The 27,586-nt window shown below is 45.8% G+C and overlaps 6 protein-coding genes across 6 annotated transcripts; 1 reads left to right on the forward strand and 5 right to left on the reverse strand.

Annotated features, from left to right (window-relative positions):
- Nucleotides 1-179: 179 nt before the first annotated feature.
- Nucleotides 180-7,348, reverse strand: RhiXN_09353 (Retrovirus-related Pol polyprotein from transposon; the record flags this gene model as incomplete). Its single annotated transcript, XM_043329169.1, has 5 exons — nucleotides 180-2,348; nucleotides 2,927-3,132; nucleotides 3,194-3,213; nucleotides 3,270-3,802; nucleotides 4,007-7,348. The coding sequence occupies 5 exons, from the start codon at nucleotides 7,346-7,348 to the stop codon at nucleotides 180-182; spliced, it is 6,270 nt and encodes a 2,089-aa protein (XP_043180615.1).
- A 4,457-nt stretch (nucleotides 7,349-11,805) lies between these two features.
- Nucleotides 11,806-13,845, reverse strand: RhiXN_09354 (Retrotransposable element Tf2 protein; the record flags this gene model as incomplete). Its single annotated transcript, XM_043329170.1, has 1 exon — nucleotides 11,806-13,845. The coding sequence occupies one exon, from the start codon at nucleotides 13,843-13,845 to the stop codon at nucleotides 11,806-11,808; it is 2,040 nt and encodes a 679-aa protein (XP_043180616.1).
- Nucleotides 13,846-14,306: 461 nt separating this feature from the next.
- On the reverse strand, nucleotides 14,307-15,797 carry RhiXN_09355 (Retrotransposon gag protein; the record flags this gene model as incomplete). Its single annotated transcript, XM_043329171.1, has 1 exon — nucleotides 14,307-15,797. One exon carries the CDS (start codon nucleotides 15,795-15,797, stop codon nucleotides 14,307-14,309), a length of 1,491 nt encoding a protein of 496 aa, XP_043180617.1.
- Nucleotides 15,798-17,202: 1,405 nt separating this feature from the next.
- On the forward strand, nucleotides 17,203-19,024 carry RhiXN_09356 (uncharacterized protein; the record flags this gene model as incomplete). Its single annotated transcript, XM_043329172.1, has 9 exons — nucleotides 17,203-17,337; nucleotides 17,385-17,537; nucleotides 17,586-17,741; nucleotides 17,793-17,962; nucleotides 18,022-18,032; nucleotides 18,099-18,426; nucleotides 18,482-18,586; nucleotides 18,646-18,717; nucleotides 18,772-19,024. 9 exons carry the CDS (start codon nucleotides 17,203-17,205, stop codon nucleotides 19,022-19,024), a joined length of 1,383 nt encoding a protein of 460 aa, XP_043180618.1.
- A 785-nt stretch (nucleotides 19,025-19,809) lies between these two features.
- Nucleotides 19,810-20,454, reverse strand: RhiXN_09357 (uncharacterized protein; the record flags this gene model as incomplete). The annotated part of the gene is made up of 1 exon (XM_043329173.1): nucleotides 19,810-20,454. One exon carries the CDS (start codon nucleotides 20,452-20,454, stop codon nucleotides 19,810-19,812), a length of 645 nt encoding a protein of 214 aa, XP_043180619.1.
- A 758-nt stretch (nucleotides 20,455-21,212) lies between these two features.
- Nucleotides 21,213-25,999, reverse strand: RhiXN_09358 (Retrotransposable element Tf2 protein; the record flags this gene model as incomplete). Its single annotated transcript, XM_043329174.1, has 2 exons — nucleotides 21,213-24,564; nucleotides 24,648-25,999. 2 exons carry the CDS (start codon nucleotides 25,997-25,999, stop codon nucleotides 21,213-21,215), a joined length of 4,704 nt encoding a protein of 1,567 aa, XP_043180620.1.
- Nucleotides 26,000-27,586: the final 1,587 nt, after the last annotated feature.

Here is a 27,586-nt window from a genome sequence, read left to right on the forward strand (position 1 = left end):
CAGTATCGTTCCGAATGGGCTGAGCAGTTGATAGATTGGCAAAGAGGAATGTTAACTGTCCGATGGTATTTATGTTAATTTTTTTCTTTAGAGCAATAGCATAGGCGCATATATTGGTAATTTCCGAGAGCACAAACCAGACCAGGTTTAGTTATTCCTATGACCAAAACTGTCTTACGTTAATTTGTTTCATTTTTAGCTTTGTGCCAGTTTCTTATTATGTCTGGTGCGTTCTTTAGCTCCTTTTCCGATTTCCACCTGTCCTCTTCTGGTCCGTATCCCAGCCATTGGATTTTGTATTGCCTTATACGCTTCTTTCCTCGAGTAATCATTCGCTCGCTCACTATCTTTTCTACTTTGTACTCCGGCATTTGTTCAAAGTCTTGCCGGGGAATGTGTTTAGTAGGTCGCTTCCCGAACTTTGCTGGTGATGGCTTGTAGTTTTCTAGGTGGGCAATATTGATTACGGGATGAATTCTGTAGCTACCCAGTAGTCGCAATTGGTAAGAGACGGGAGACACTTGTTCTAGAACTTCAAATGGTCCCTCGTATCTCATGTTTAGTTTATCGCCTTTACCCTTGCCTCTTTTTAGCAGCCTTAGTGAATGGGGGTTAATTAGCACCAGATCGCCTGGTTTATAGATATTATGTGTTCTATTCATATTATAGTATTTTTGCTGTAGACTCTGAGCAACCTTGAGAGCGTCTTTTGCTAGATCGCGTACCATATCCATAGACTCCTTGAATTCTTCTGCTGACTCGCTTTCCTTAGACGGCCTTTGAACATGGTCGGCCGTTAGTGCGAGCAAATCGGCCGTGGCTAGCGGCTGAAACCCTCTGAGTAAGAATGCAGGAGTCTGCTGGGTTGCTGTATGCATACTAGTGTTGTAAGAGTGGGCTAGTCCTGGGAGTAAATACTTCCAATTGTTCTTCATGGGGTTAGTGAATGCTCTAATGGCAGTTTCCATAGTTTGGTTCATAATTTCCGTTTGTCCGTCCGCTTGCGGGTGATACGCCGTGGTAAGAGCGCGTTTGATGCCTAGTAAACTAACTAGATGTTCCCAGAAAGCGCTGGTCCATCTAGCATCTCTATCCGTTATGATCTGTTGTGGTAATCCGTACTGACACCATATATTGTCATGAAATAATCTAGCTGTTTCAATTTCATTTATCTGTGTAGTACACGGTAGGAAGTGTGCATATTTAGTTAGTTTGTCTATTACCACTAGGATGGCGTTACATTTGCCGCTGGGTGGTAAGTCCATGACAAAATCCATGGATACTACTTCGAACGGCTGTTGCGGTATGGGTATAGGTTGCAAGTACCCTCTCGGACCATGTTGGCGATGTCCAGCCTTTTGGCAAATGTCGCAGGAAAAAACGTACTGCCAAACTCCTTCTACCATTTTAGGCCAGTAGTAGACTGATGCGATTTGCTGATACGTCTTAGCCAATCCTGCATGTGCTCCTTGATTCAGATTATCATGATTTTCTTTGATAATTTCTATCTGTAATCCCTTAGGTACGCATAGTTGATGTCTTTCCTTATTGTCTACAAAGTACAGCAATCCGTTCTCTCCCAGCTTGTACTGTGTATACGGTGGGTTTGGTTCGTTGAGTTTTGTTCGGATCTCCTCCAATACTTTTGCAAAATGATTGTCGCTTAGATAAGCTTGAAGAAACTTCTTGACTTCTGTCTGACTTATGGCTATTTGTACTGAATAAGATTTAATTATTTGACAAGGAATCTGGCCTGCAACCGTTGCAACCCAGATGTTTTCCCTTGGTCTGCTTTTTTTCTTGTCACAAGCCTTAGTGTATGCGCTGACTACTTCCAATACTTCCTGCTCGAATTTATCTCCAATCTCCTTATACAAATTCTTTAATGGGTCGTCCTCGGTGTTTAGCTTCAGTGGCGTTGAAATGTCTGCTAATGGGCCTGTTTGATAAGGTATTCTTCTTTGGAGCCGCGAGACTGGATCTGCGTTATCATGTACTCTTCCTGCTCGGTGTACTATCTGCATACCCGGATAAGCCAAAAACACCAATCCCCATGTCATTAGTCGTTGATTCACATTGTTGTAAGTTTTACTCCAAGTAAGGGCGGCGTGATCCGTTATTGCTATGAATTCCGACCCTTCTAGGTATACTTGAAATTTTACTAAAGCTTCTTTTAGTGCTAACGCTTCTCTCTCGGTTGGCGAGTAGTTTCGTTCCGCTTCTCTCAGTATCCTTGACCAGTAAGCTATTACTCGTTTGACGTGCACTATCGTTTCTTCAAAGTCGCTAGCGTCCCACTCATCCCCCCGGTCACGTCGTCCTTTTGCTTGGATGCCGGTATGGCCATCCTGGGGACTGGGTTTCCTTTTTTGTATTCACCTTTTAGGTACTTGTATGCTCGTGTTCCTCTCAAGTCCTTAACTTTAATGGGCTGAACTTGCTGTAGCACTGCCCCTAACCCATAGTCACATGCGTCAGTGTATAGCCGAAAAGGCTTTCCTATTATGGGATACGCCATTACTGGGGCTGATACTAGTGCCTGTTTAGCTAGCTCAAACGCCCTTTGCTCTGTTTCTCCCCAACTCCATTTAGTTGTTTTTCTTAATAATTTAAAAAGGGGAGCTACTATCCATGCATAGAATGGAATGTAGCTAGCAAAGTACGTCATCATTCCCAAAAATGTTTGTAATGTTGGTACGTTCTTAGGCGATTCTAGTTGTACTATTGCGTCTACCTTTTCCTTATGTGTCAATAGTCCTAGTCGTGAAACTTTCTGCCCTAATAGTAGCAGCGATTGGTAACCTAAGTGACACTTCTTTGGGGATAAGGTTATTTCCGCTTTAATTATAGCCTGGAATACTTCTTCTAGATGATGACAATGGTCCTCAAACTGTATGCTATATATAACTATATCATCTATGTATACCAGCGCAAATATCCATAGGAAGGGAGCTAGTATAGCGTTCATTTCTCGTTGAAATGCTGGCGGACCGTTCCTGTACCCAAATGGTAGTCGTTTGAAATTAAACAATCCTTGATGGCATCTAAACGCCGTTTTGTCCTGGTCTTCCTCTTTGATGCTTAACTGCGTGAATCCTGCAAGGGCGTCTAGTGTGGATAGCCATTGGGCTCCTTTGAGCGCATGTAAGATGTCTGTTTGCTTAGGTAATGGGTATTTGTCCGGTATGCTTACGGCGTTGAGCCTTCAATAGTCTATGCATACGCGTGGTTTACTATTTCTGTATACTACAATTACTGGGAATCCCCACGCGCTTTTAGAAGGTTCTATCACTTCCAATCGTAACCATTCCTTGATTTGCTTATCAATAACTTCACGCTTAGCTGGGGACGCTGAATACGGTGCTAAAGATATTTCCTTAGTTCCTGGCCTTAACTTGATTTCCACTTGTGCGTCATAATTTCCCAATCTTCCATTTAATCCAAATGCCAACTCGTTCTTTCTTACTATAGCCTCTAATTTTAACCGTTGTTCCCTAGTTAGATGCTCCAAGAACTGTACTTCCTCTAGCAGTTGCTCTGATGGAATTCGTTCTAGGTCTGGAACCTCGGCTGTCTTTGGTCCTCCTTCTGGGGGCCGAGTTAACTCTTCGATCTCATGGGTAGGTTTTTCTTCGGATTTTCTTTTAGCAATTACCTGTACTAGTTTGGCGTATTTGACTATATCGGCTTTCTCCTGATTGCTCAGTTTGGATTCGCGTGCTAAGCATTCCCTGGGGTCGCGCATATATCCTATGACTTCCCCCGCCTGTAGTTTTACCGGCTTGTCTGAGAAGTTCGATATCTGTACCTTAGGGTTGTTACAACTAATGACTGAATCAGCTACTGCAAAAACCTCTTTCTTGGTTCAATGCGATTTGAAAGTTTGATCGATGAATCCTTCGGCCTGTCCTTCTCTCCAGTTAACTTTGACTTTCAACAACTTTATAGTGTGTGCTGGGATGGTGACTGTTTGTAGTACTTTAACTTTGACCAATCCTGCGGGTACCTTTCGTTCCTTAAGTCGCTTCTTATATTCCTTTCTTGTGCGTGCCCTTCTAAACCCGTTTTGCGTAAATCCTTGCGCTACTTCTACAAGAAAGGTATTTCCTTCCTTATCCACTCTGGGCGTGCTGTTAGATTCTTTGACTCGAATGGACCTACCCGTGTCCCCAAAAATTATGCTGGTGCCGTCGTCGTTTCTAACTAAAGATAATTGGTATTGGGATGCAAAGTCGGTTCCTAAAATAAACGGAGTGTTCATATTTGGTACTACATAAGCTTCTACCATCATGCAAACAGGCCCTTTGTCTGTTTCAAATACCAGCGGCACTGTTACATATTGAGACAAACTACTATTGCTAGTTACTTGAATTAGTCTAAGTTTCTGGCCTATTTGTACTTTAGGCGGTGGGTCTAGGCTCTTAAGCAAGGTTTTGTTGATAAGTGTGATCTCCGACCTGGAATCGAAAGTGATTTGTTTCTTGGGTCCGTATGCATTCTGAATCCACCCTTTGATAATCGTAGCTTTTGATCCGAAGAAAGCCGTGCCGGGTGGTCTTGACATCATTCTTTTTAAAGTGATTTCATTTCCTGCCATACTGGAAAATGTGTTAGTAGCTAGTTTCAATTTCTTACCCCAACTTCTTCTAGTCGGCAACTTAGATAGCACGTATCCAGAAAACACTTTTTCCTCGTTTCCGTTGATTGATTCCCCCTCCGAGCCTAATTCATTGCTTCCTGACGCTTCAGAAGCGCAAGCGTTCATAGACGCTGCCAACGGCTGGAGGGGTTCACAAAAATCCTGCTCCAATTCTTCGTCTTCTGAATCGGATTCTTCCATATATGCGTCATCACACAAGTCGTCGTAAGCTTCTTGCGCCGCTCGCTCCTCGTCGCTGGCTTCCGCCATCTGCGCCCTGACATTTCTGGAGTTTTGCCTGGCGTACTTACAATTGCGGTCCCAATGCATCAGGCTTCCGCAGTGTCGGCAGGGACGGGCTTTCTTATCTTTAGGAGTTTTTCCTTTGGACACCGTCGTATTGTCCTTTGGATATGGTGGTGATTGACTACTTTTGTACCAACCGATTGGCTTGGAAGCAGTCTGCTGTGCTCGTACCTGGTTTCGACTTTGCCTAGGGTTATCTAGCTTCTTAAGCATTGCTTTCATTTCATTTAATTGCCGTTGTATATCCGTAGTATTAGATCCTTCGTGGTTCAACAGCTTTTCTTTGTGCCATGATATCTTATCTAGGAAATCGTCCCAAGTAGTGACTACTGAAGTGTCAATGTATAATGCCCAGTGTTCCGGAGCACTGTTCATGATTTCAGTGATAAGTTCTGAGTCCGTCCAGTCGCTTAAGATAGTAAGCGCTTCCATCTTCCTGATGACATAATCTTCAGGTAACTCGTGAGGATGGTTTCTATCTCTAAACTTAGCATATAGGGCTTCGGCTTTATTTCTTTCCATGAATGTGCGATTCATGAAATGAATTGTGATAGCTCGCCTCAGGCTAGGCCAATCAGCGGTAATTTGTTGGCGATAGGCCTTATCTAAAGCGTTGAACCACCTAAGTGCCCTTCCAGTAAACCTTAAAGGTACTTGCTGCCCTAATTGAATGCGCGTGTAATTACTATATTCTGCTATATTGTTGATGGATATGATCCATCGTGATAGTCCTTTAGTTTCACCGTTCCATTCTGGTATTATTTTGGGTTTCAGTTTTGTGTCGAAGTGAACGGGCGCTGGCCGAAACGGTCTAGCCCTTGCCGCGTTAGCAACCGGGTCATTATCAGGATTATCTCCTGGTCCTCCCGGTGGTCCTTGCCCATTTCCTCTATTTGGAAAGGATCTTCGACTCTGACTAGAGCTGGGGCCGGAATCGCTATTCCCGGTTGGATCGTTCCCACCTCCTCCTTTGGGTATGGGTACTAATCGATCTCTTAACTGGTCTCTAGGCTGAAAATCTTGGAATAACTCGGTAAATCTTTGAGAAGTAGCCATACGGCTTCTGATGTGAGCCGGTAGTTTGTCCCGGTTGATAGGAATGTTTGCCGGGGCTGGCCGGGTGGCTAAATGCGGTTGCAATGGCGCCATGAAGTTGGCTCGTCGACTTACATTAGGCATTTCATTTCCGGTTGAATCTACTGGCGGTGTTCTACGCGATTGTTCCAACACACCTGAATTTCTTTGGCGTTGACCGTATCTTGGTTCGGCACTCTCGTCGTCACTGCCGGCTTCTGAGTAGATTCTTGCCGCCGGAATTCGGGGGTCTCCCAGAGCCGTTCGATCAGTTATGAAGTTAGAGTGCGGTGGCATCTCGCGTGTGGGGATGTTTCTCCTTCCCAACCTATTCTCAGATAAGGTTGGTAGTGGTCTAGGCGTAGACTGTGCTGTCGGCACTTGTAGAGTTCTAGTGGCTGCACTTCTTACTAGCATTATCGGGTCTACTTGATCTGAAACCTGATTCGCTGGGATTGACTGCTCTTCCTCCCTAATGGAGGATGGTGAACTTAGTCTATCCGGTTCTCCACTACTGGCCTGTCTCTGTGTTCGCTCTGCTAATCTTATTTCCTCGAAGGGAATCGGCCTGGGTCTAACCAATAAACGATTAAACCGTTCTCTGTTATTGTTATCTATTCGATCCAAAGAACCCGGTTCCTGCCCTGTTTCTCGCGATTCACTGGGTGTATGCACCCAAGCAGCCGTACTTTCGGAACTTACTGGAGGAATTAGAGAGTAGTGAGGCCTAGGCGTCGGTCTTCTAGGCTGGCAAAGCATTCTATCTTTGGCTATTAAGACTGATTGACTTGGCGAACTACGAGTGGTAGGATACTGTGTAGATAACTCTGAGCGATGGCTGGATCCTGGATGCGTAGGATTAGTAGCCATTGTTCCCGATCTATTATTGCCACTTCCTTCGTCCAAACTCCTTAGTGCCTGAGAGGAATGCAGAGATTCTTCACTGGCCACTCTAGTGGACAATAGCCTGGTTCCTGCATCGCTTGCTGGCTCTCCCGGCGGCGTGGTTCCGAGGCTGTAAGTGCGAGTATGCAACTCAGTTTGCAACGCTCCTAATTGCTGAATGAGATCCTCCATAATGCCAGAAGCGTCCGCACGCATGCGGTCTTGAGGTAGTTGTGAGGCTGTCAGGCTACTCTCGTTTCCTCCTTGAAAGGGATTATTCTTGCAAAACTGTAAGGCCTGTGCTCGGTCTGGTATTGATATAGTGGAGTCTAAGTCTAGCTGCATTGTTCGGTCTTTCAGCTCGGCTTGCATAGGGTCTACATCGCTGAATTCTTCGGTAGAAATTACGGGTGAGTGCACTATGCTACTAGTATGCTTGCTCATTAAGTCGAACAACCTTTGTATAGCTTGCTCCATTTGGTCACGAAAGCTTACAGCGGCTACTTCAAAAGCTTGGGCGTGGAATAAACACTCTTGCGCCGGCCATTGCGGTAAGGGCAACATAGAGTTTAATTCGTTCTGATCGCTAACAACCCTGTTGATTAGATTGCTGAATTCTATGTGCAGCCTGCCGTATTCCGGCCAATGGTTTATTTCCTGAGCGGGTATTCTCCTAGTGGTAATGCGACAAGTAGGCCTGAATGTAACTACTGAATTTAATAAATTCAATATTTGGTTTGCCCATTGCTCGCAGGCTTTCGACGGGTAACGGTTATCTTGCTGCTCCGGTATGGCCACATTGTAGAATACTCTACCCAACCTTCTATATATTTTTCGAAAGTTATTAGCTTCTTTATCTAGTCGTACTTCTGAAGTTAAAGCGGCGCTACTGGGTAGGAACTCATATTCTTTGGCTTGCTCAGCCTCCAGATCGTACTTAGTAGAGCTCGGAGCGTACGGTAGATATTTCTTAACTATTGGATCCTCTGAGAAGGATCTATCGTTCGGGCTTATAAGCAGCGCCTGTGCTTCATAATGCTGAGTTTGTAAATTACTCGATCTTGCGCTCCTAGTTCCCCGTCGTTTGCTTGGGCTCTCCGGGCTTATTCTAACGCTTTTCATAGTAACGTCTCTCCTCCTAGTATCCTGCGGCTCCGTCGGGGTTCTTACAGCTGCTCTAGGTGGGGTTATTTGCATGGCTCCTGGCGGCAAGGGAGTATTAGTATGAGCTAGCGGAGCTCTGCTTAGTTCTTCCGGCGGAGGCGACATTGCTACCGGAGACCTGGTGGGTCTAAACGGACTGTCTAAACTCATGTCCGTTACAGATTGATTTGGCGCCGCTCCCATTATCCCGAAAGGATTTCCTGGACTGTCCGTGGGCTGAATTGGGAGCAACGAGGACTGTCTTATAGTGTCAGCCGGCAAGTTGGAAATAGTGTGTTATGGAATGACTAATTTAGACATATGCGCCCCTAATTGCCAATAGTGAATAGTGCGAACTGGAGTAATCATACTTGCTCTATACAAATATGGGCATGAATATTACTATATTTGGAAACTGGCGGTGCTACAAGACCTTTTATACTTTATTTCCTCATTGCGCTTGCATATATACACGTCTGATTATGCGAAGTGGTCATAATATTATTTCTATGATTTATAGCATTTTTTGTATCATGCATTTATATGTAGGAACAGTACTTATAGACCATAGAACAAGTGCAAGTAAGCATGCAAGCGTCGGCGCTTAGTAATTGCAAATAAGCGCCAAAGGTCGGCGGGGTGCGCCGACGCCGATATCTCGGCGGGAAATAGGCATATTACTGTGCAGACAAATACCAATAGGTCGGAGGCTCCGGCATCTCACTTCTCAAAAAGGAATCGCCTGATTCTAAGCCAAATTGATGGAGATACTAACCATTTAAGTTTCTAGCTTTTTCTATGAGATCCTACCTTGCCTCAAGGTTATTTTTAGTATTCACACTAATGTAATTTAGTCATGTATGCTCTAGAACATTCTGTAAATAGCCTTGGGTCTATCTCACTAGGACATATTGGGACTAATTGGTCTTTATGTATCAAATAGCTCAGACTGTACCTCTCATGTAACTTCCCCTTTGGTACATCATGTATATAGTTATTTGTTCTCCCTCTGGGGTATATAACCCCCTGAGGGAGACCCTTTGAATACAACCTTCTTTTCATCCCATTCTTACCCCTTGTGTGAACTTGAAGATCTATTAGATCTTCTTAACTTAGTTTAGAGTGTCTTATTTCGCTTTCTTAGCCTCTTAAGCTCACTGAACTTAACCTGTAAGGTATCTCGGCGCATATAGCCTCTAGCAAGGTCCCAACAGATACTGGGTAGCTAGGAAAGGCTCTAGGGCGACCCTGAACCTCTTGAGTAAGTCAGTTGGGAGAGTTTAAGGCCTTGAGAGCGGCATATACACCTTAACTGAGTGCGATCTCAGTCAAATAAATTACTAACAAATCCAGATAAATTGTAGTAGGTAACTAAGACTCAATACTAGCTTTCATACTATAGGTATAAGCATAACCAACCACCTGCATCTGCAGTAATCGCTTGATTACTTGTTAAGTGTAGGGATCACCCTGATTACTAACCTAATATAGCTAGTCTATTGCCTTTTATATCCATAGATAACTGATCTATTAATCACTTTATTATATTTTGTACTTAATTACATAGTCCCTAAAACCCTACTCTATAACATAGTGGAAGTTGGACGATCGCCCCAAGGGGTTCGTCGCATTCTGTCCGATCTGTTTGTTCTGCGTGATGACACGGTGTGCCTAGACATAGATGTTAGTAATACCAAGTATTGCTTAAACTACAAGTGAGATAAGAGACTACAGGTAAGAATTAGAACTGTGTAACCAACGCAAGGCCCTGCGGTGGTCACCAATGTTATAGATAGGGAAAATAGTTGAAAAAATAAAATACTCTAAAGAAGAAAGAAAGAGAATAAAAGAGGAGAAAAGACTAATAAGGTAACTGTATAACTATAAAAGGTAGAAAACTTAGGAAGATAAGTAGTAAGAGAAACCTATGCTAGTGAAATTAGAGTATATTAGAATGGCTAGTTATCTTGCTAGATGAGTAAGGTGGTTAGTATCAGGGTGATCCCTACCAATAACCAGTAATTAGCGAATTACTGTTCAGCAGGCGACGCGAGGTACAAGCGAAGTAGTATAAAACCTGAATGTCAGTCTCTGGAACTCACTGTAATTTAATTGAGAATTATGGAAATTTATTTCCTTGTCTCCGACAGTAGACAAGGGGGTAAAGGCGTTGTGGAAGCACCAAACACTTAGCAGACAGCTAGGAAGTCTTGGCAGGGTCGCACTTAAACTGGTTCTAGGTTCCCTGTGTAGGTTGGGACCGTCCTAGATGCTATATGCGCCGAACTTAAGAGCTTTAGGCTGATTTACTATGTATGATACTTAAGAAAATCAATAGAAGTCTTTGAGAGTCACACTAGGCTGAGAGAGGATGGTAAAAAAGAGATGCATTCAAAAAGGCCAGCTCAAGGGGCTATTTATACCCTTGGAGGCCTGTGATTACTATATACAGTAGGGTGAAGAAACTAATGTACATGACATGATGAACAGAGCTAGGATGTGAGGTGAGAGCCTGTCTCCTAAAGCTATGCCTAATAAGAGTTAGTCTCTAGTTCTATAAATATTCTTTCCCCACTAAAATACATAAGGGAAAGACTGAAACAAGTAGCTCCCATAGCAGGGCCTAGGCCTCAACTCCCAGCTACTGAGGATAGTAGCTTTTGAGAAAGCATAATGCTGACTTAAATACTATAGTTTAATTAGTCCTAAGATATTAAGCCTTTTCTTTAATAAAGCGGTATCTCCCTTAATACCTCATGTATTTACATGATTAAAATTAGTAGAATATACAGAAAAATTCAGCGAATCTTACTATATACTTCCCAAGTACTCATTAAGGAGATTTCAACACCAATTTCCGTTCGCTTACTTTGCCATTCTTTACTATAGTATTCTAATCCATAACAACCACATCCTTTCCATTTGCTATCCAGGATTTTTTCAACCTCATATTCCTCCTCTCCTTCTTTTGTGATAATGGGTGCAGGTTGGGGAGGGTCGCGTCCGTGAGGGTCAGGATGAAATTTAGTAAGAAGATTGATATGGAACACAGGGTGTATGCGCATAGTGTGGGGTAATTGAAGTTTGTATGCGTGTGATCCTATTCTTTTGATTACTAAGTAGGGTCCTAGTTTTTTATGGCTGAGTTTCATTGAGGGTCTGTCTGTGGATATGTTTTGATGACTCAGCCAGGCTTTGTCTCCTACTTGAATTTCATCTTTGTCTTTATGTCTTTGATCATAAAAGTACTTCATTCTTTCCTGGGATAATGATAGAGCTGCTTTGACTTCATCGTATCCTTTTTCCAGAAATTCTGCATGTTTGTCTGCGTTTGGAACTACCTTGTCTGATTTTTGACCAACCAAAAATCTTGGATTATAGCCATAACAAATTTGGAAAGGGGATTTGCCTGTGGAAGTTTGCTTTAAATTGTTTAAAGCAAATTCAGCCAATGGTAGTAGTGCTACCCAATCTGATTGGCAATGATTCCCAAACATTTGTATAAAGATCTTGGCTTCTCTTTGTATGCGTTCAGTCTGTCCATCTGTCTGGGGATGATACGCCGTGGAATATGTTGGCTTAATGTCCAGCCTTTTATAGAGATGACAAATGAATTTGGCGTTAAATGTGGGACCTCTATCTGAGACTGTGCTTTTGGGGAGGCCATGTAGCTTCCATATGTATGTGACAAATAGGTTGGCAATATCAATGGCAGACAACGTGGATTGGGTGGGAATGAAGTGGACCATTTTTGAGAATCAATCAATCACTGTCAGGATAGCATCAAAACCTTCTGAAACCGGTAGTCCCACAATCATATCATAAGCAATGTCTTCCCAGGGGCGTTCAGGAATTTGCAATGGTTTTAACAGGCCCACAGGTAATTGATTTGTTGGCTTGGACCTGATGCAGGTTTTGCAGTGGCTGACGTAAGAATTGACAAATTTTTTCAGCAATGGCCAGTAGTAACTCCTGGAGACAAGTTCTAATGTTCTAGCTTGTCCCGGATGTCCTGCCGCTAATGCATCGTGCCTAGATTCCAGGATGAGGTTCCTAATAGTGTCATCCTTTGGTACAAATATTTTTCCTTGAAACCATAGTAAACCTTCTCTCCACTCCCAGTCTAAGACCTTTTCCTTGTTCTGGAGTTTGTGTAGAATTTCCTTAAGGCAATCATCCTTGTAAATGGCCTCGCCAATTAGATCATTAATTTCCTGATCCGGAGTTATGGATGCAATAAAAAGTTCCGGTTTTAGGAGAACCTGGTTCTCTACCCCCCCTTCAAGGGGTACCAGATCATAGCATCTTGAGAGGATATCTGCCTTTTTGTTTTGTGCTCCTGGCCTGTAGATGATTTGGAAATTGTAGTCAACTAGGAAGTTGGCCCATCTAATTTGCCGTTTATTCAAAGATTGAGACGTGGAAAAGTACTCCAAGTTCTTATGATCCGTTAGAACTTGGACTGGCAATTCAGATCCTTCTAGCAAATGGCGCCATTCTTTAAATGCTCTAATGACCGCCAATAATTCCTTGTCAAAGATATTGTAATTTTTTTTGGCAGGGGATAAGGATTTGGACAGATAGGCTACTGGAGCCAATTTCCCTTCAGAGTTGCGTTGGGATAGTATGGCTCCTGTTGCATAGTCTGATGCGTTGCATTCCACATAGAATTGCCTTGTGGTATCCGGTTGTAGAAGCAATGGTGCTGACGTAAGACATTTTTTCAGACCCTCAAAAGACTGTTGTTCCGCCAAGTCCCATTTCCAAACACTGTCTTTCTTGAGCAAGTTGTACAAGGGTTGTGCCATATTGCCAAAGTTGGGGATGAATTGTCTATAAAAGTTCACAAATCCTAAGAACTCCTGGATATTTTTAACATTCTTAGGTGTCAACCAATTCATTGCGTCTGTGACTTTAGACTGATTGACTTCTATGCCAGACTCCAATATGATGAACCCTAGGTAATCAATTTTTTTGATGTGGAAATGGCATTTTTCGATGTTGCAGAAGAGATCATTGTCCTGTAGCCTCTTTAGTACTTCTTGCACATGGGCCTCGTGATCTCTTTCATTCAAGGAGAATACTAAAATGTTGTCCAGGTAGATAATGACATAGACATCCAAAAGGTCTTGGAATATTTCGTTCATCATGTCTTGAAAAACCGCCGGTGCATTTGTTAACCCAAAAGGCATGACCAAGTACTCAAATAACCCGTATTTTGTCTTGAAGGCTGTTTTCCATTCGTCACCTTCTTTGATTTGGACTAAATTGTACCCTGCTTTAAGATCAAATTTACTAAAGATCTTGGCGCCTTGTAACTTCTCAATAAGATTCTGTGGCAAAGGTAAAGGGTACACATTCTTCTTGGTCATGCTATTTAAGCGCCGGTAGTCCACACACATGCGTAACTTTCCATTCTTTTTCTTGACAAATAAGATTGGAGAAGCCATAGGAGACTTTGAGGGTTGAATCAATCCAGCCTTGAGTTGCTTTTCAATAGTTTCCTTGAGTTCTGCATCCTCCCTTGGACCTAGGCTATAAATGGGGCCATGTTGGGGTTTTGCGTCAGGGAGCAACTCGATAGCAATGTCATAAGGTTGATGAGGCGGTAATTTGGATGATTCCTCTTCTGAAAAGACTTTAGAGAATTCTTGGTAGGGAGTGGGGATTTCTTCTACTGCTTTGAGTTCTAAAACAGCAGGTGCGGGTAGACAATTATTGGAACAGTATAACAAATTAAAGACAAGTGTATGTTTTTCCCATGATATTTGGGGGTTGTGCTTTTTTAGCCATGACATTCCTAAAACTAACTGATGGTTGCCAATGTTTGAGATATGGCATTCTAGTTCTTTGGTATGGTTACCAATAGTGCATTTGAAACGAGTGAAATGAGTGATTTGGCTGGAATCAATTTCTTGGCCATCAATAACGCGGAGTTTTTTAGGAATTGGATGAAGGTAGGTGGGAAGTCAATAGGTTTCTACCAAAAGAGGGTGTATGAAGCACAACGTAGCTCCAGAATCAATCATGGCTTTTCCTTGAAAAGGTTTAGCCGAAAAGCTGGATTTTTGGGTTTTAGGAGATTCACACGGATTTGCAATAAACGACGCATATATTTGAGAGGAATTACATAATGAGAATATTTCAAGATTATTGTTTACATGGTGCAAATCCGCAAGCATACAGCCAAGTGCCTTACTCCTTAGTTGGCCTTGGCTTTTCCTTTTCCTGACTCCTCTTCATCAGAGACAACTTCAATTCAATTTTCTTCTTTAGGCCTTTCCCAAGACCATTCAACATTAGCCACATGTCCAGACATGGGCTTAGAGGGGCAATTGCGTGCAAAGTGGCCTTTACCGCCGCATACATGACAGGTGAGATTTGCAAAGCCCCTTCCATCAAGGTCCATGGGGCCTGGGCCCTTAGAATTTGAAGCTAAAACAGGGACAGGGGCAATAATAGGCTTTACTGGGGCAGCGGCAGCAGGGCGTTTGTCCTTTTTTAAAGATGGGAAGGGAATCATAGTATCCTTTGTTTCCCCATTCCATCTAACATTTGGCATGTTGCCGGAGGTTGTTTGAACAATGGAAGTGATAGCGCCTTTCTTGGCGCGACAAGTGGTGGGATCAATCATGTAAACATTGTCCCCAACATTAAGACAAGTACGAATGGGAGTGGGGTTGGAAGTGGAAGTGGAAGTGGGGGTAGCAGAGGAAGGGGCGCGAATAGTGGAGACCAACGGATTGGACAGGCAAGTGGATTCGATATGATTTGCAATCTCTTCTGCCTTATCATAAACTTGTTGAGCTGTGGCGCAACGCCATTGGAACATGGTGGAGAGCATGATGTCCTTGATGTCATTTTTGAGGCCATCGTAGTATTTGTCACGCAAGGTTTCATTGCTATAGCCCAAGGATACAGAGTATTGTTGGAATTCTCGAGTGTATTCTTGTACTGAAGCCTTCTGTCGCAAATTGTTCCATTTTTGGCGATATTTTTCATCACAATTGGTGTCCACATAATGTTTGGTGAATTCGGCCCAAAATACATTGATATCTTCTAATAAGGGGACCGCTTCACCCCTAAATACCTTCCTTTCTTTATATGGGCAGACCCAGTCTTCAGCCGCTCCCTCAAAGTATGATGTAACCCATAAAATTTTTTCTTCATGGGATCGGTTGGCCCCTTTTGCCCTTATATAAGCCTGACAGGCAATAATGAAATTTAGGGCGTCTTCCTTTTTGCCACCAAATTTGTTTGGTTTAGCAAATTTTAGATTGGAGGAAGATGTTGCGGGGGCAGGAGGGATGTTTGTGGCTGTACTAGTGTCAGCAGGCGGAGGTGGGGGAGGAGGGCCTGTAGATTGAGAGGGAGATAGATGGATAAGCTGATCTTGCACAGCCTGAATAGAAGTAGCGGCTCCTTGGATTTGGTTGGAGTAGAAGATATGTTGATTACGTGATTGGTCTCGATGTTCTTTGAGTTCAGCCCTTAGTAACGCTATTTGATCATGTTGTGCTTCATAAGCGCCTTGTAATTGCAAGAACTCTTTTTTTAGAACAATCATATTTTGGGCAACCATGTTTAATAATTTGCGATCAGACATATGTTCAAAAGACATGGGGGAATATACATGTGGCGGCACAGCCGCAGGAGCAGGAGTATGTGTTCGAGAAGAAGGGGCAGACCACCCTGATTGGATTTGAGAGGGAGTCAAATCAGTCTCTCCCATCTTGCCCAAACCAGGCATTGTCATGTGAGACTGCAAAAAACTCATATTCCTCGTAATAATGGATTCTCCCTTTTCCGTCTTGGGTGATGTCCTGGATGGAACAATGGAAATTGTCCAATTCCAACTCTTTCTCAACTAATAATCTATCTTTTTCCTCGATAAGCCTTTCTTGCTCTTCAATAGTGAGAGCTAAGTCGCGATTGTGGGCTTCAAGGTTAGAGATAAGATTTTTTTGCTCTTGAAGATCAGCCTTGTAGATGTTGTTGAGGCGCTCAGCAAAGGATTTGTGATGCTTGATATGGGCAATGGTTTGGAGTAGCCCGGGTTCTTCAATGCAAGCAATATGTTCTTCGAGATTGTTGATACGACCCACTAATATATGGTCAATATTGTTGAGAGTTTTTTTGAGATAGAGATAACGGGTGACAACGGAATAGGGCCAAAAGATGGCAAAAAGGATAAGATCTAGAAAATCGAACACTAGAGTGCGTTCCCAATACAAATTGGTACTCGATCAGATAGATAAAACGGTTTTATAGCGCTAAACTACTAACTGTTTGCTTTCCTACTAGCGTTAGACTATCCTTATACTAATATCAACAGCTGTGTACAAGCATGATGATTAGTCAGGTTTTTAGTAAGCGGAAGGTTGGCTGACTAACAGCGTATGGCTAAGGGTGCGGACACCTTGGTATGCGGACAATTGCTGGCAAAGGGCTATCCCGCAACCGTACTGGTACTTGTATTCCTGTCTTTGATTATGACACAGGGGCTACAATGTGATACCGTTTCGGGTTTTGGTGCTTATCTAAGCGCAGTTCTTGTTTGTTGACAAGAGTACAAGTAAGAAAGACTTGACCTAGTGTCACGACTAAGCTTGGACCTATGATACAAGTAGGTTTAAAGTCCGTGGCCCTATCACCAATGGACTATGAGAACAAGAGGGGCGACAAAGGCCCAGGGGGTATGATGTAGGGTAGAGGGCAACAAAGGCCTGGTGAGTGATGCTTAAGTAAAGTGCACTAGGCTCAACAAGGGAGCAGGGCAATGGGTAGGTAAGAACTCAGGTGAATTGACGAAGAGGTCAAGTCTTGCTGTTTAGCGGCAACTTGACCTGGCTTATATACATGGAGAAAGCCACATCAAAAACAACAGTACTAAATAGTGAGTCATTTACAATTTCACATCATATATCAAATATATCATGTGATCTTGATGATTCATAAATATATACCAGAAAAGGAAACTATCTCGGAAAAAAGGTAGAAAATAGTATAAAATCATGTCATGCCAATGAAGGTCATGACACTGTACCTGCAACTCATGACCTACCTTACGTTTGACACAGCGTGGGCGTTTGAAGGACTTTTCCGGTACTGAATACAAAATATTGGTTTGGGCTGGTTGCGTTTACAAGGCCCTCATGCTTGTTTGCGGCATGTATGAGACGGATATTGATGTGCTTGACAAGCGCCGAGTCAAGGCTTGGGAAACGGCGTGCGGAAAGTTCAAGAAAAGCATTGACAATTATCCATTCAAACTCTCTCATATGCAAAATGTAGTGTATTTTGACTGTGCAAACGTGTACTGATCCGTTTTTCTTAGATGAATGACCGCCTTGTTAGTTGGCGTACCCACGCGGCAAATTATGTGCGGGACAAGGCGGCGGCCAAGTACTTTCCAAAGACCAATCCAATGACATCTAATGAGCTCAAGGCTCACATTGAGTGGCTCAAAGCCAGAGGGTTACATGCCAAGGTACAAACCGGTCCCTAGCAGTGATTCTTGCTGATATAGCGCATATAGCCCGACTCGGCTCCTGGGGAAGGGTATTTTCAGCACCCACTAATTCAGACCTGCATGGAAGAAATGGTTTTCCAATTCAAGAAGGATATTGGTGTTCAGTTCCCCGATCTCTTTTGGCAGCCAAGTGCGGAATTAATCTGCTTTTTTTGTGCAATTGTTTGTATCTTAGTTGTTATCAATATTCTATTACTAATCATTTCCTTGTAGCTTCAGTTTGTGGTGGAAGAGCGGGAAATAGGCAAGACTGGCAAGGCGGATCTAAAGTTCAAAACACAACAAAAGGCGTACAACACGCACCTTACTAGCCATGGGGTCTGGCTTGAACGTGCGAGGCCACGTTGGGCGCTTATTCAAAAACAGTTGTTTCTGTGCGGACTGTGAGTGTTGGCGTGTACTTTTCATAACGTATTGTATTATTGATAAACCTGATCTACAGTAAGTTCAGCGGTTCATCCGAATCTACTCTACCTGTGGAACCAAAGTCTGTGCTGCGGGCTGAGGATCTTTGACCAGACAATCCAGATCCAGCTGAGCTGGCGGCTTGGGAGGAGGAGATGGCGGAGCTAACATCAAAAAAACACAAGGACCCGGAAGGATGGGGCGGCCTTGACTATGATGAGGCCTCCGGACAGGACCAACTTGAGAATGCCAACAAACTTGAACAACCGCTGGTTCACACTAACAAGGTTATGCGGTCTGCGTTTGACAATAGCATCCAGGAACAGGCGCATTATCGAGAAGACTTTGGTTTGCAAGGCAGTACTTCTTGCACCTACCGTGAAGATCACCCATATCGGCCGGATACCAACAACAGAGGTTACCGTCCCGACCAAAATGAGAAGTACGTACCTAACCAAGGGGTCGAAGTGGTGCTTATCATTCACATCCATCCGTAGTCTTTGCGGCCCAGTCCCTCTTGACAATTGTGAATGCATCCCAGCTCTGGATGGATATTGGCAGCGCCACAATAATAGTGACAACCGGCCCCGCTACAGCAACAGGTATTACATCCATGTGCATCACAAGATTCATTCTAAAGTAGTTTCTCTTATTTTCACAGGCGTCAAGACTACAACCGTTTTCAACCACGCTACAACAACCGTGAATTAAGCTTGGAGAATCATGAGAGGAGGTATGTTAAACTGGGTTCCTTTTTCTTGGTGTTACTCACGGTTGACCTGCACAGCAATTACAGTACAGGCCATCAACCTAACAACGTATATACCCGCACTAGACAAGATAGAGATGAGTACGCCCACTTCAACCAGATTGAGGACTGTCCACCCAACCTCTATTGGGACTTTGGCATCAAACCAACCAGCGGCAGCAACTATGGCGATGATCATGACGAGAATGGGGATGCTCATGGCACCCCAAAGCGTATGATTGAAACCTCTTTTGGTGAGGACTATCCTGCTGAATTCAATGGGGAGTACTAGTTGCACGCAAAGGGATTGTTCAGGTGCGTAAGAGCATTGTGTGAACTCTAATGATTCAACATTTGCTAATGGTGAGATAGGTTGGGTTTAAATCTGAGAATGCGTCACACGCCTTGTTGTATAGCTTGTTCTCTTTTATAATTTTGCTTTGTTTTCTAATCCCATTCCACTGCCATACAGCCTGCGTCAATCTGTATTGCTACTTATTATCATTCAATAGCTTGTAACATTTTTGTTATTGTTATTGACTCTTGAGTAATGTTCCAAGACGCTAATGTGATATATGTTGACAATCTAACTTCACATCTTACCATTGTAGAGGGACTGGGGCCTGTGTATTAGTGCAGACACCCAAGTGTCTAACTGGCACACAATCCCCAGTCAGTTGTGTGTGTATTGTGACTTACCTGCAGCTAGTTGAGAGGTCATAGCATTGTTGGTGGACAATTTGCAGTTGAAGTGTTATAAACACATAAGACTCTTCTGCAAGTAGTGAAGCTGAAGGGAATGTCTGAGAAGTTAGCTCTAACACAGCAAGGGACAACTACACGCCATAATGTGAAGGGGTTGGGCTCCTTTGGCTCTGAGTACACATGCAATATACATAGATATACGTAGATATAAGTATATGCTATATGGTTATATGTATCACGTGACTATGTATGTCTACGTTGCACCGCTGCATCTACATGGATATACATAGTGCTACATTGCTGCTACGTAAATAAACTAGAGAGTCTACGTATTGGGGGGAAGTATACAAGCAATAAATGGCTACATAGATGCTACATAGTGATATGTAGAAAAGCTTTTTTTGCTGATGTCCTTGTGAGCCATTGTTTGGCTTCACTCCCAATCTTGCCTGTATAGGCATCCGGGTGGTCTACTTTGACCGGGGCAGGATAGGCAGCAACTGGAGCCGGAGGGGGAGGGGCAGGTGCTCCAATGGGGGATTGGAGACGCGGAGATGGAAGGGGAGAAGGGACTTGCAGGGGTATGGCTCTCTGGGGAGCAGGTTGGGCAAAGGCGGGGAGCCCTTTTGATTGCTTGGGCCAGAAGGTGGGCCCACTAGCCAATCCAATAGGCTTGGTCTTTGGTAGGGGGCGTGGCGTTGCTTCCACGACTGGGGGCTTGGCTTCTGGGGTTCTTGGCCCATGGAGTTGGAGGCTTTGAAGCCCATCCTTGACAACATTGACGGTTTGGGATATATTTTTGACATTGGTTTGGGTTTCAATCCCCGTTTCTTTGACTTCTTTGAGCTTCCGCTCAATGTTCTTGACTTGGCTGAGAAGGCCAAGGAGGAGGCGGGTAACCCGCTTGAGGGAGACTTCCCCAAGTTTGATAGGGGTGGTTGTTGGAAGTTGGGGTCCCAGGTCTCTTGGATCAAAAGGGGACTGGGCTTGAGAGGAAGTCCGGGAGCGGGTTGCCATTGTAGGTGGGGGGTAGGAACGGCCAGCGTGAGAGGATGCCTGCAAGGACAAGCGAGTGGGGGTACAGGATGTAATGGTGGGAGATAGGGGGGACTAGTGTGTGCCTTTGTCAGGACTTATGAGCGCTTTGCTACGCAATTGCTAAACCTCTGCATCAAACAACCTAGCGTTGGACAGTAAGTGCCTGTCCTAGACGTCTGTAAGGACGTCGAGGAGGTGGGCGCTTGCGGCCGGGTGTATCTAAGAAATATCGCGTAAGGCGATGAGCAAGCTACCTACGACGACGACCAGCTATACTACGGTGGCGAAGCCTTGTAAGGGCGATGACGAACTACCTAAGTACAGTGAGAAGCCGCTTAAGGCGACGTGGAACTAAGTAACTAAGTGATTACTGGACCTAAGGTCCTCGTACAATGGTGTGATACGACAAGAGGTAATCGACCTGGGTGTTACCATGGTCGGTTGTCCTCCTTATATATTCTACAGGTGAACTATTTTACAAATACATTATGTGCAATACCTAATCCAATAAGAACCCCGCTCCGCAGTCGGCCTTACTCATGCATACGTGTCACTGACGTGTCATAATGATGTCATCAGGTGGAGGTGGCTACGTTTGTTGAGTAAGCGCGGAAGGGGACGTGGCTCGGCGCTTAGCGTATGATATAAGCGCCGATGTCACGTGATTGAAAAAGTCGTCCGTTTGCCTTCGTTTAAAATCGAGAAAATGGGAATAAATTCCCTGGTATCGAGTGTGTCTACGACACTGCCCCCTCTTTAAGGGCCTTGGCAGCGCCGAGGGCCTTTTCCTTCATTTCCTTTTCGAATTTTTTCAGGATTTTTTCGGCGTTCTTGAGGTTTTCCCTTGGTTCCCAGGTATTTTCCTCTGATCCGTAGCCTTTCCATTTGACCCTGAAAAACCATTGCCCGTTCCTTTTTTCCATGTCCATGATCCCTTCTACCTCATATTCCTCCTCCCCGTCCACGGTGACTGGAGGCGGTTGGCTTTCGAATGTTTGTTTGTCATCCCTTTTCACCTTTGACAGTAGACCCACGTAGAACACGTTGTGGATACGCATGGTTGGTGGAAGTTCTAGCCTGTAGGCACGATTGGAGATTTTCTCGGTGACCTTGAATGGCCCTAAGCGCTGTTCCGTTAGTTTGGGGCTTAGGGTCTTTAAGTTCACATTTTTGGCGTCAAGCCATACTTCTTCTCTGATTTCAAACTCCGTTGGCTTCCCGTCCTCTCCAGCTGTCATTTGTTGCTTAGATTGCCGGAGGGCGGACTCTACTTCCTTCCATTGTGCTTCCATGGTCTGGGCCAGGTCGTCTGCTTCTGGGACGTCCGTTGGTACATTGGACGGTGTCAGGGTGGGTTCCCATCCATATAAGGCTTTGAAGGGAGTCTTGCCCGTGCTGCTGTGTACGGCGTTGTTATATGCAAACTCTGCCATAGGAAGCCATTTGGTCCAGTCCCTTTGATTAACCCCTGAGTACGCTCTAAGGAAGTGTTCAATGGAGGGGTTGACTCGTTCCGTTTGGCCGTCGCTCTGAGGGTGGTAAGCCGATGAGAAGTGCGGATCAATTCCTAGACGTTTGTAAAGAGCCCGTAGGAATTTATTATTGAATACCCTTCCTCTGTCCAATATTGTCTTTTCTGGCATTCCATGGCGTTTCCATACGTGTTCCAGGAATAACTCTGCTAGCTCGGGCGCTTTTAGTTTCTTGGAGCATTTGACAAAGATCCCGTATTTGGTGAAACTGTCTACTATGACCAGGATGGAATCGTGGTTCCCGTCCTTTGGTAAGTCTACGATCATATCATAGGAGACGTGTTGCCATGGTCTAGATGGGATCTCAAGCGGCTGTGGAGGGATCGAAGCGTACTTTGGTTTCCTGATCCGTTGACAAATCTCACAGGAATCCACGTGCCAGTACGTGTCGGAGCGGATACCAGGCCAGTAGTAGTTTCTTGATACTAGCTCTAGAGTGCGTTGTCTGCCGGGATGTCCTGCCAATGGACTATCGTGGAAAATGCGCAGTAGGTCCGTTCTCAGAGTTCCAACGTCCGGAACTACGATTCGTCCCTGGTAGAAGAGTAAACCGGCTTCCATCTCGTAATCCTTGAAGGCGCGTTTGATGGAGGGGGGCGCCTTGGACTCATTTTGTAGGAATTGGAGGATTTCCTCCAAAGATTTGTCTTGGTCTAGGGCGGCTTCAATCTGGCGCTGGAGTTCCTTTTCGGGTGTTACTAAGGCGACATTGGCGAATACAGGGTCAGGGAGCATGGGCTGTGGTTCGGGTGGAATGTCTGCATGGTCGGATTGGCGTGATAGAGCGTCTGGTTTACCGGATTGTTTGCCGGGGCGGTACACAATCTGGAAGTTATACCCGGCAAGTAGTAGGTGCCATCTGGCATGGCGGCGGTTGAACGTTCGGGATTCCTTCCAGTATTCCAGGTTACGGTGGTCTGTGAAGACGGTGATGGGGTGTGCGGTGCCCTCTAGGAATATCCGCCAGTACTCAAAGGAGCGAATAATTGCCAGAAGCTCTTTATCGTGCGTATTGTAATTTTGCTCAGCCCCTTTGAATGATTCGGAGAGGAAGCCGAGAGGGTGGAGGCGTCCGTCTTCTTGGCGTTGGCTAAGTATAGAGCCCAGGGCAGCACCAGATGCGTCTGTTTCGAGGAAGTAAGGCTTGGTGGGATCGGCATGGCATAATACAGGGGCGTTTGTAATGGCATCTTTCAGTCCTTGAAATGCTTCTTGCTCCTTGGCTTCCCATTTCCAGGGTGTGTCCTTTCTAACCAGGTTGTGTAGGGGTCGTGCCATATGGCTGAAATTGGCAACAAAGCGGCGTAGGAAGTTGGCAAAGCCTAGGAACGATTGTACTTCTTTGACTTTAGTGGGCGTGGGCCATTCTTGGACTGCCTGGATTTTGAGCTTATCCAGGCTGAATCCCTTGTCCGATACAATTATTCCCAGATATTCCACTGATGTGACGTGGAATGTACACTTGGATGCCTTACAGAACAACTGGTTCTTCATTAAACGTTGTAGGACCTCATGGACGTGCTGGGTGTGGGTTGCGTCATCCTTTGAGTAGATGAGGATGTCATCGAGGTAGATGATGACGCATACATCCAATAGATCCTTGAACAGTTCGTTCATGAAGTGTTGGAAGGCCGCGGGAGCATTAGTCAAGCCAAAGGTCATTACCAGGGATTCGTATAGACCATATTTGGTACGGAAAGCCGTTTTCCATTCGTCACCTTCTTTGACACGGACGTTATTGTAACCCCATCTTAGGTCTAGCTTGGTGAAGACCTTGGCGCCGCGAAGCTGGGCCATGAGATCATCTGGACGGGGTAACGGGTAGACGTTCTTTTTTGTCCGGTTGTTTAGGCGACAATAGTCTACTACGAGTCGACGGGAACCATCCTTTTTGGGTACGAACATAACCGGGGAGCTAATGGAAGACTTGCTAGGACGGATCTTCCCAGCTTTCAACTCGTCCCTGAGCCAATCCTTAAGTGTGGCCGACTCGGCGTCTGTCATGCTGTAAAGAGGGGAGTTGAGGGGTCCTTCTTCCGTGAGCTCTATGCCAATATTGTAATGCCGGTGGGGAGGAAGCTTGTTGAATTCTTCTTCTCCAAATACCTTGGCATATTGGTGGTATTCGGGGGGTACTCCTTCAAGGGGGTTCTTGTCTGCTTCTTCCTCCTTGGCAATGGCTACTTGTTCCGGTGCGATGTGGGGAAAGGAAAGGGTGCGTGTATTCCAGTCGATTTCCGGATTGTGAGCATCTAACCATTTCAAACCTAAGATGGCTGCATGATTGCCGGTGTTACAGATGAGGAAGGTTTCCGTCATCTTTTTGCCATCGTAGGTGAAAGTCAATACTGCCTTTTTCCAGATTTTGCCTGCCTGGGGGCTCGACCCATCGAGCATAGTAACGGTGCGTGGGGAAGGGAGGTCTATTAGAGGTAGTCGTAGCGCCTTGGCTGTGCGTGGGTGAAGAAAAGATGAGGTAGCGCCTGAGTCTATCAGGACTTCTAAGTTATCCGCTTGTTTCTCTGGTTTGATCGGAATTGTGAAGAGGGGTGTATTTCTATGGGACTGTGATATATTACAAATTTCCGAAACAAAGCCAGAGTCCTTTGGGTCCTTGCGCGCGGCAGCAGGTACCCTTACTCTTTTCCCGATTGGTACTCAGAGTCTTTGCCAATCTTGGCGGTTTCCTTGGCCTTCCCCTTATCCTCCTTTGGGGTGGCCTTCCATCCGGTCCTACATTCGGCAAATTTATGCCCTGGCTTGCCGCATTTGACACAGAGACCTTCTGCGCGGCGGCGGTTGCGTTCTTCCTCCAAGACGTAGTTGGGATTGGAGGAGAGGGGACCGGTTTTGGTGGCCTGTTGGCCGGTACTTGCCCCCTGGTCGGGGGTGGAAGAAGTTTTACCAGACTTATTACCCTGTTGCGGGTGGCTGGCTCGCTCCTTGCGGAGGGCATTGTCAATGATGAGGGCAGCGTCTTGCAGCTCCCTCAGGGTACGGGGTTGCCTTTCCCTCGTGGCAATTTGTCTGCGGACCTCCCAGTGAAGTCCTCGCGCAAATTGGCCGCGGAGTGCGGCGTCGTTCCAGTCAAGTTCCATTTGCAGCGTGCGGAACTTAGTAATGTATTTGGCACAGGTGCCGGTCTGGGTGAGGGAAGTGATCTTCCGCTCCGCTGCTCTGGTTGCGTCCGGGTCTCCGAATGCAGCCAGGAATTCAACTTTGAACTCATCCACGGTCTGGATGAGTGCGCGGTGGGACCCTAGTTGGTCCAAATGGGGATGGGCCCAGGCCCCTGCGGCGTCCTCCATGTTCATGAGGAGGAAACTGAGGACCTCCAAGTCCGAGGGGAACTGCCTCTGATTGAGACAAACCCAGGCTAACATACGAGTCAGCCATTGCTTGGCCTCCGAGCCAATCTTGCCTTTGAAGGCATTGGGGTGATCCACCTTTACAGTGGAGGGGGCTGGAGGCTGCGCCGGGGTGATGACAGGCGCTGGTGGAGGTCCCTGGGGGGCTGGAGCCGGTCCAGAAGGGAAGGAAGAGGAGGGATAGGGGTTAAACAAGGTGAGGGGGTCGCGCCTAGGGGCCCCTGTGGAGAAGATAGGGGCTGGGGCCCCAAGGGATGATTGAGCCTTGCTAATAGGCTCGGCTTTGGGCGCGGCCCTGGGAGTTTCCTCGACCGCGGGGGGTTTTTGTTCTTCTGGGGTGTGGGGACCCCGGGGTTGCTGGAGTTGGGCAAGCCCATCCTTGACAGTATCAACCGCTTGTGAGATATTCTCGACATTGGTCCGAACCTCTCGGCTAACTTCGGCTTGCTCCGAGAGGGTCCGATCAATGCGATCGACTTGGGATTGGAGTCCCCAGAGGAGGCGGATGACCCGCTCGAGTGAGACTTTGCCGAGCTCAGGGGAGGCTGGCGGAAGGAAGGGTCCCAGCTCCCCCTGATCAATAGGGGAGCGGGCTCGAGAGGGTGGCCGGGAACGGGTTGCCATTGGGTGTGTGGGATACGACCGGCCAGCGTGGGTAGATGCCCGGGAAGAAGAACGGGGGGGAGTGCGGGAGGTAATGATGGAATGTGTGGGGGGCTAGTGGTGCCTATATCAGGACTTATGAGCGCTTTATCGTATGTATACGCTAAACCCTTGCTTCAACCGGCCTAGCGTTGGACAGTTCTTACCCTGATCAACTGCCGTGGACGGGCGTGATGCGGGGCAGTGCTTCTGCAAGCGGGTGGATTGGCTGTCTAGGGTCGCTAACAAAAGGTGCGGCGACCGATGGTATGCAGACGATCAGAACCCGTTAGCCTTATAGCAATTCGGTACTAGGTGGGGACGACGCTGGTTTGATTATTGACAGCGAAAGGCGATCCCGATCACCTGATTTCCCTTGTGCTAGTACTAAGGGCCTTCTCGTTGTTGGGCTAAGTGGGTGTGCTGGTAGGCACGGTTTGCAACCAACTTAAGGTCGATTACCTAGTGTCCTAGACGTCTGTAAGGACGTCGAGGAGGTGGGCGCTTGCGGCCGGGTGTATCTAAGAAATATCGCGTAAGGCGATGAGCAAGCTACCTACGACGACGACCAGCTATACTACGGTGGCGAAGCCTTGTAAGGGCGATGACGAACTACCTAAGTACAGTGAGAAGCCGCTTAAGGCGACGTGGAACTAAGTAACTAAGTGATTACTGGACCTAAGGTCCTCGTACAATGGTGTGATACGACAAGAGGTAATCGACCTGGGTGTTACCATGGTCGGTTGTCCTCCTTATATATTCTACAGGTGAACTATTTTACAAATACATTATGTGCAATACCTAATCCAATAAGAACCCCGCTCCGCAGTCGGCCTTACTCATGCATACGTGTCACTGACGTGTCATAATGATGTCATCAGGTGGAGGTGGCTACGTTTGTTGAGTAAGCGCGGAAGGGGACGTGGCTCGGCGCTTAGCGTATGATATAAGCGCCGATGTCACGTGATTGAAAAAGTCGTCCGTTTGCCTTCGTTTAAAATCGAGAAAATGGGAATAAATTCCCTGGTATCGAGTGTGTCTACGACAGTGCCGCTAATTACAGCCATGGGCGGGCGTAATGTAGGGTCTCGTCTCTGCAAGTGGGTGTATCTGCTGTCTGAGGTTGCTGGTAACAGGTGCGGCAACCGTGGGTATGCGGACAATTAGAACCCATCTGCCTTATAGCAATTTGGTACTACCTGGGGCCGACGCTAGTTTGATTATTGATAGCAAAAGGCAAGCCCAATCAGGTGATTTCCCTTGTGCTAGTACAGGGGGTCTTCTTGTTTGTTGAATCTGAGTAGGTGTGCTTGGTAGGCACGGTTTGCAACCAACTTAAGGTCAATTACCTAGTGTCCTAGACGTCTGTAAGGACGTCAAGGGTGCGGGCGCTTGTGGCCGTGTGGATGTACAGTCAGTACTGCTTAAGGCGGTGAGATCTACCCTATGATGTCTAACTACTAAACAACAATGACCAAGGCCGTATGGGCAATGGCAAGCTACGTGTGTACAGTGGAGGCAACGCTTAAGGCGTTGTAGTGCTACTTAGTGATCTGGCTGTAAGGCCTT

This window comes from Rhizoctonia solani, chromosome 5, assembly GCF_016906535.1.
Source record: "Rhizoctonia solani chromosome 5, complete sequence".
In the NCBI taxonomy this organism is placed as follows: Eukaryota; Fungi; Basidiomycota; class Agaricomycetes; order Cantharellales; family Ceratobasidiaceae; genus Rhizoctonia; species Rhizoctonia solani.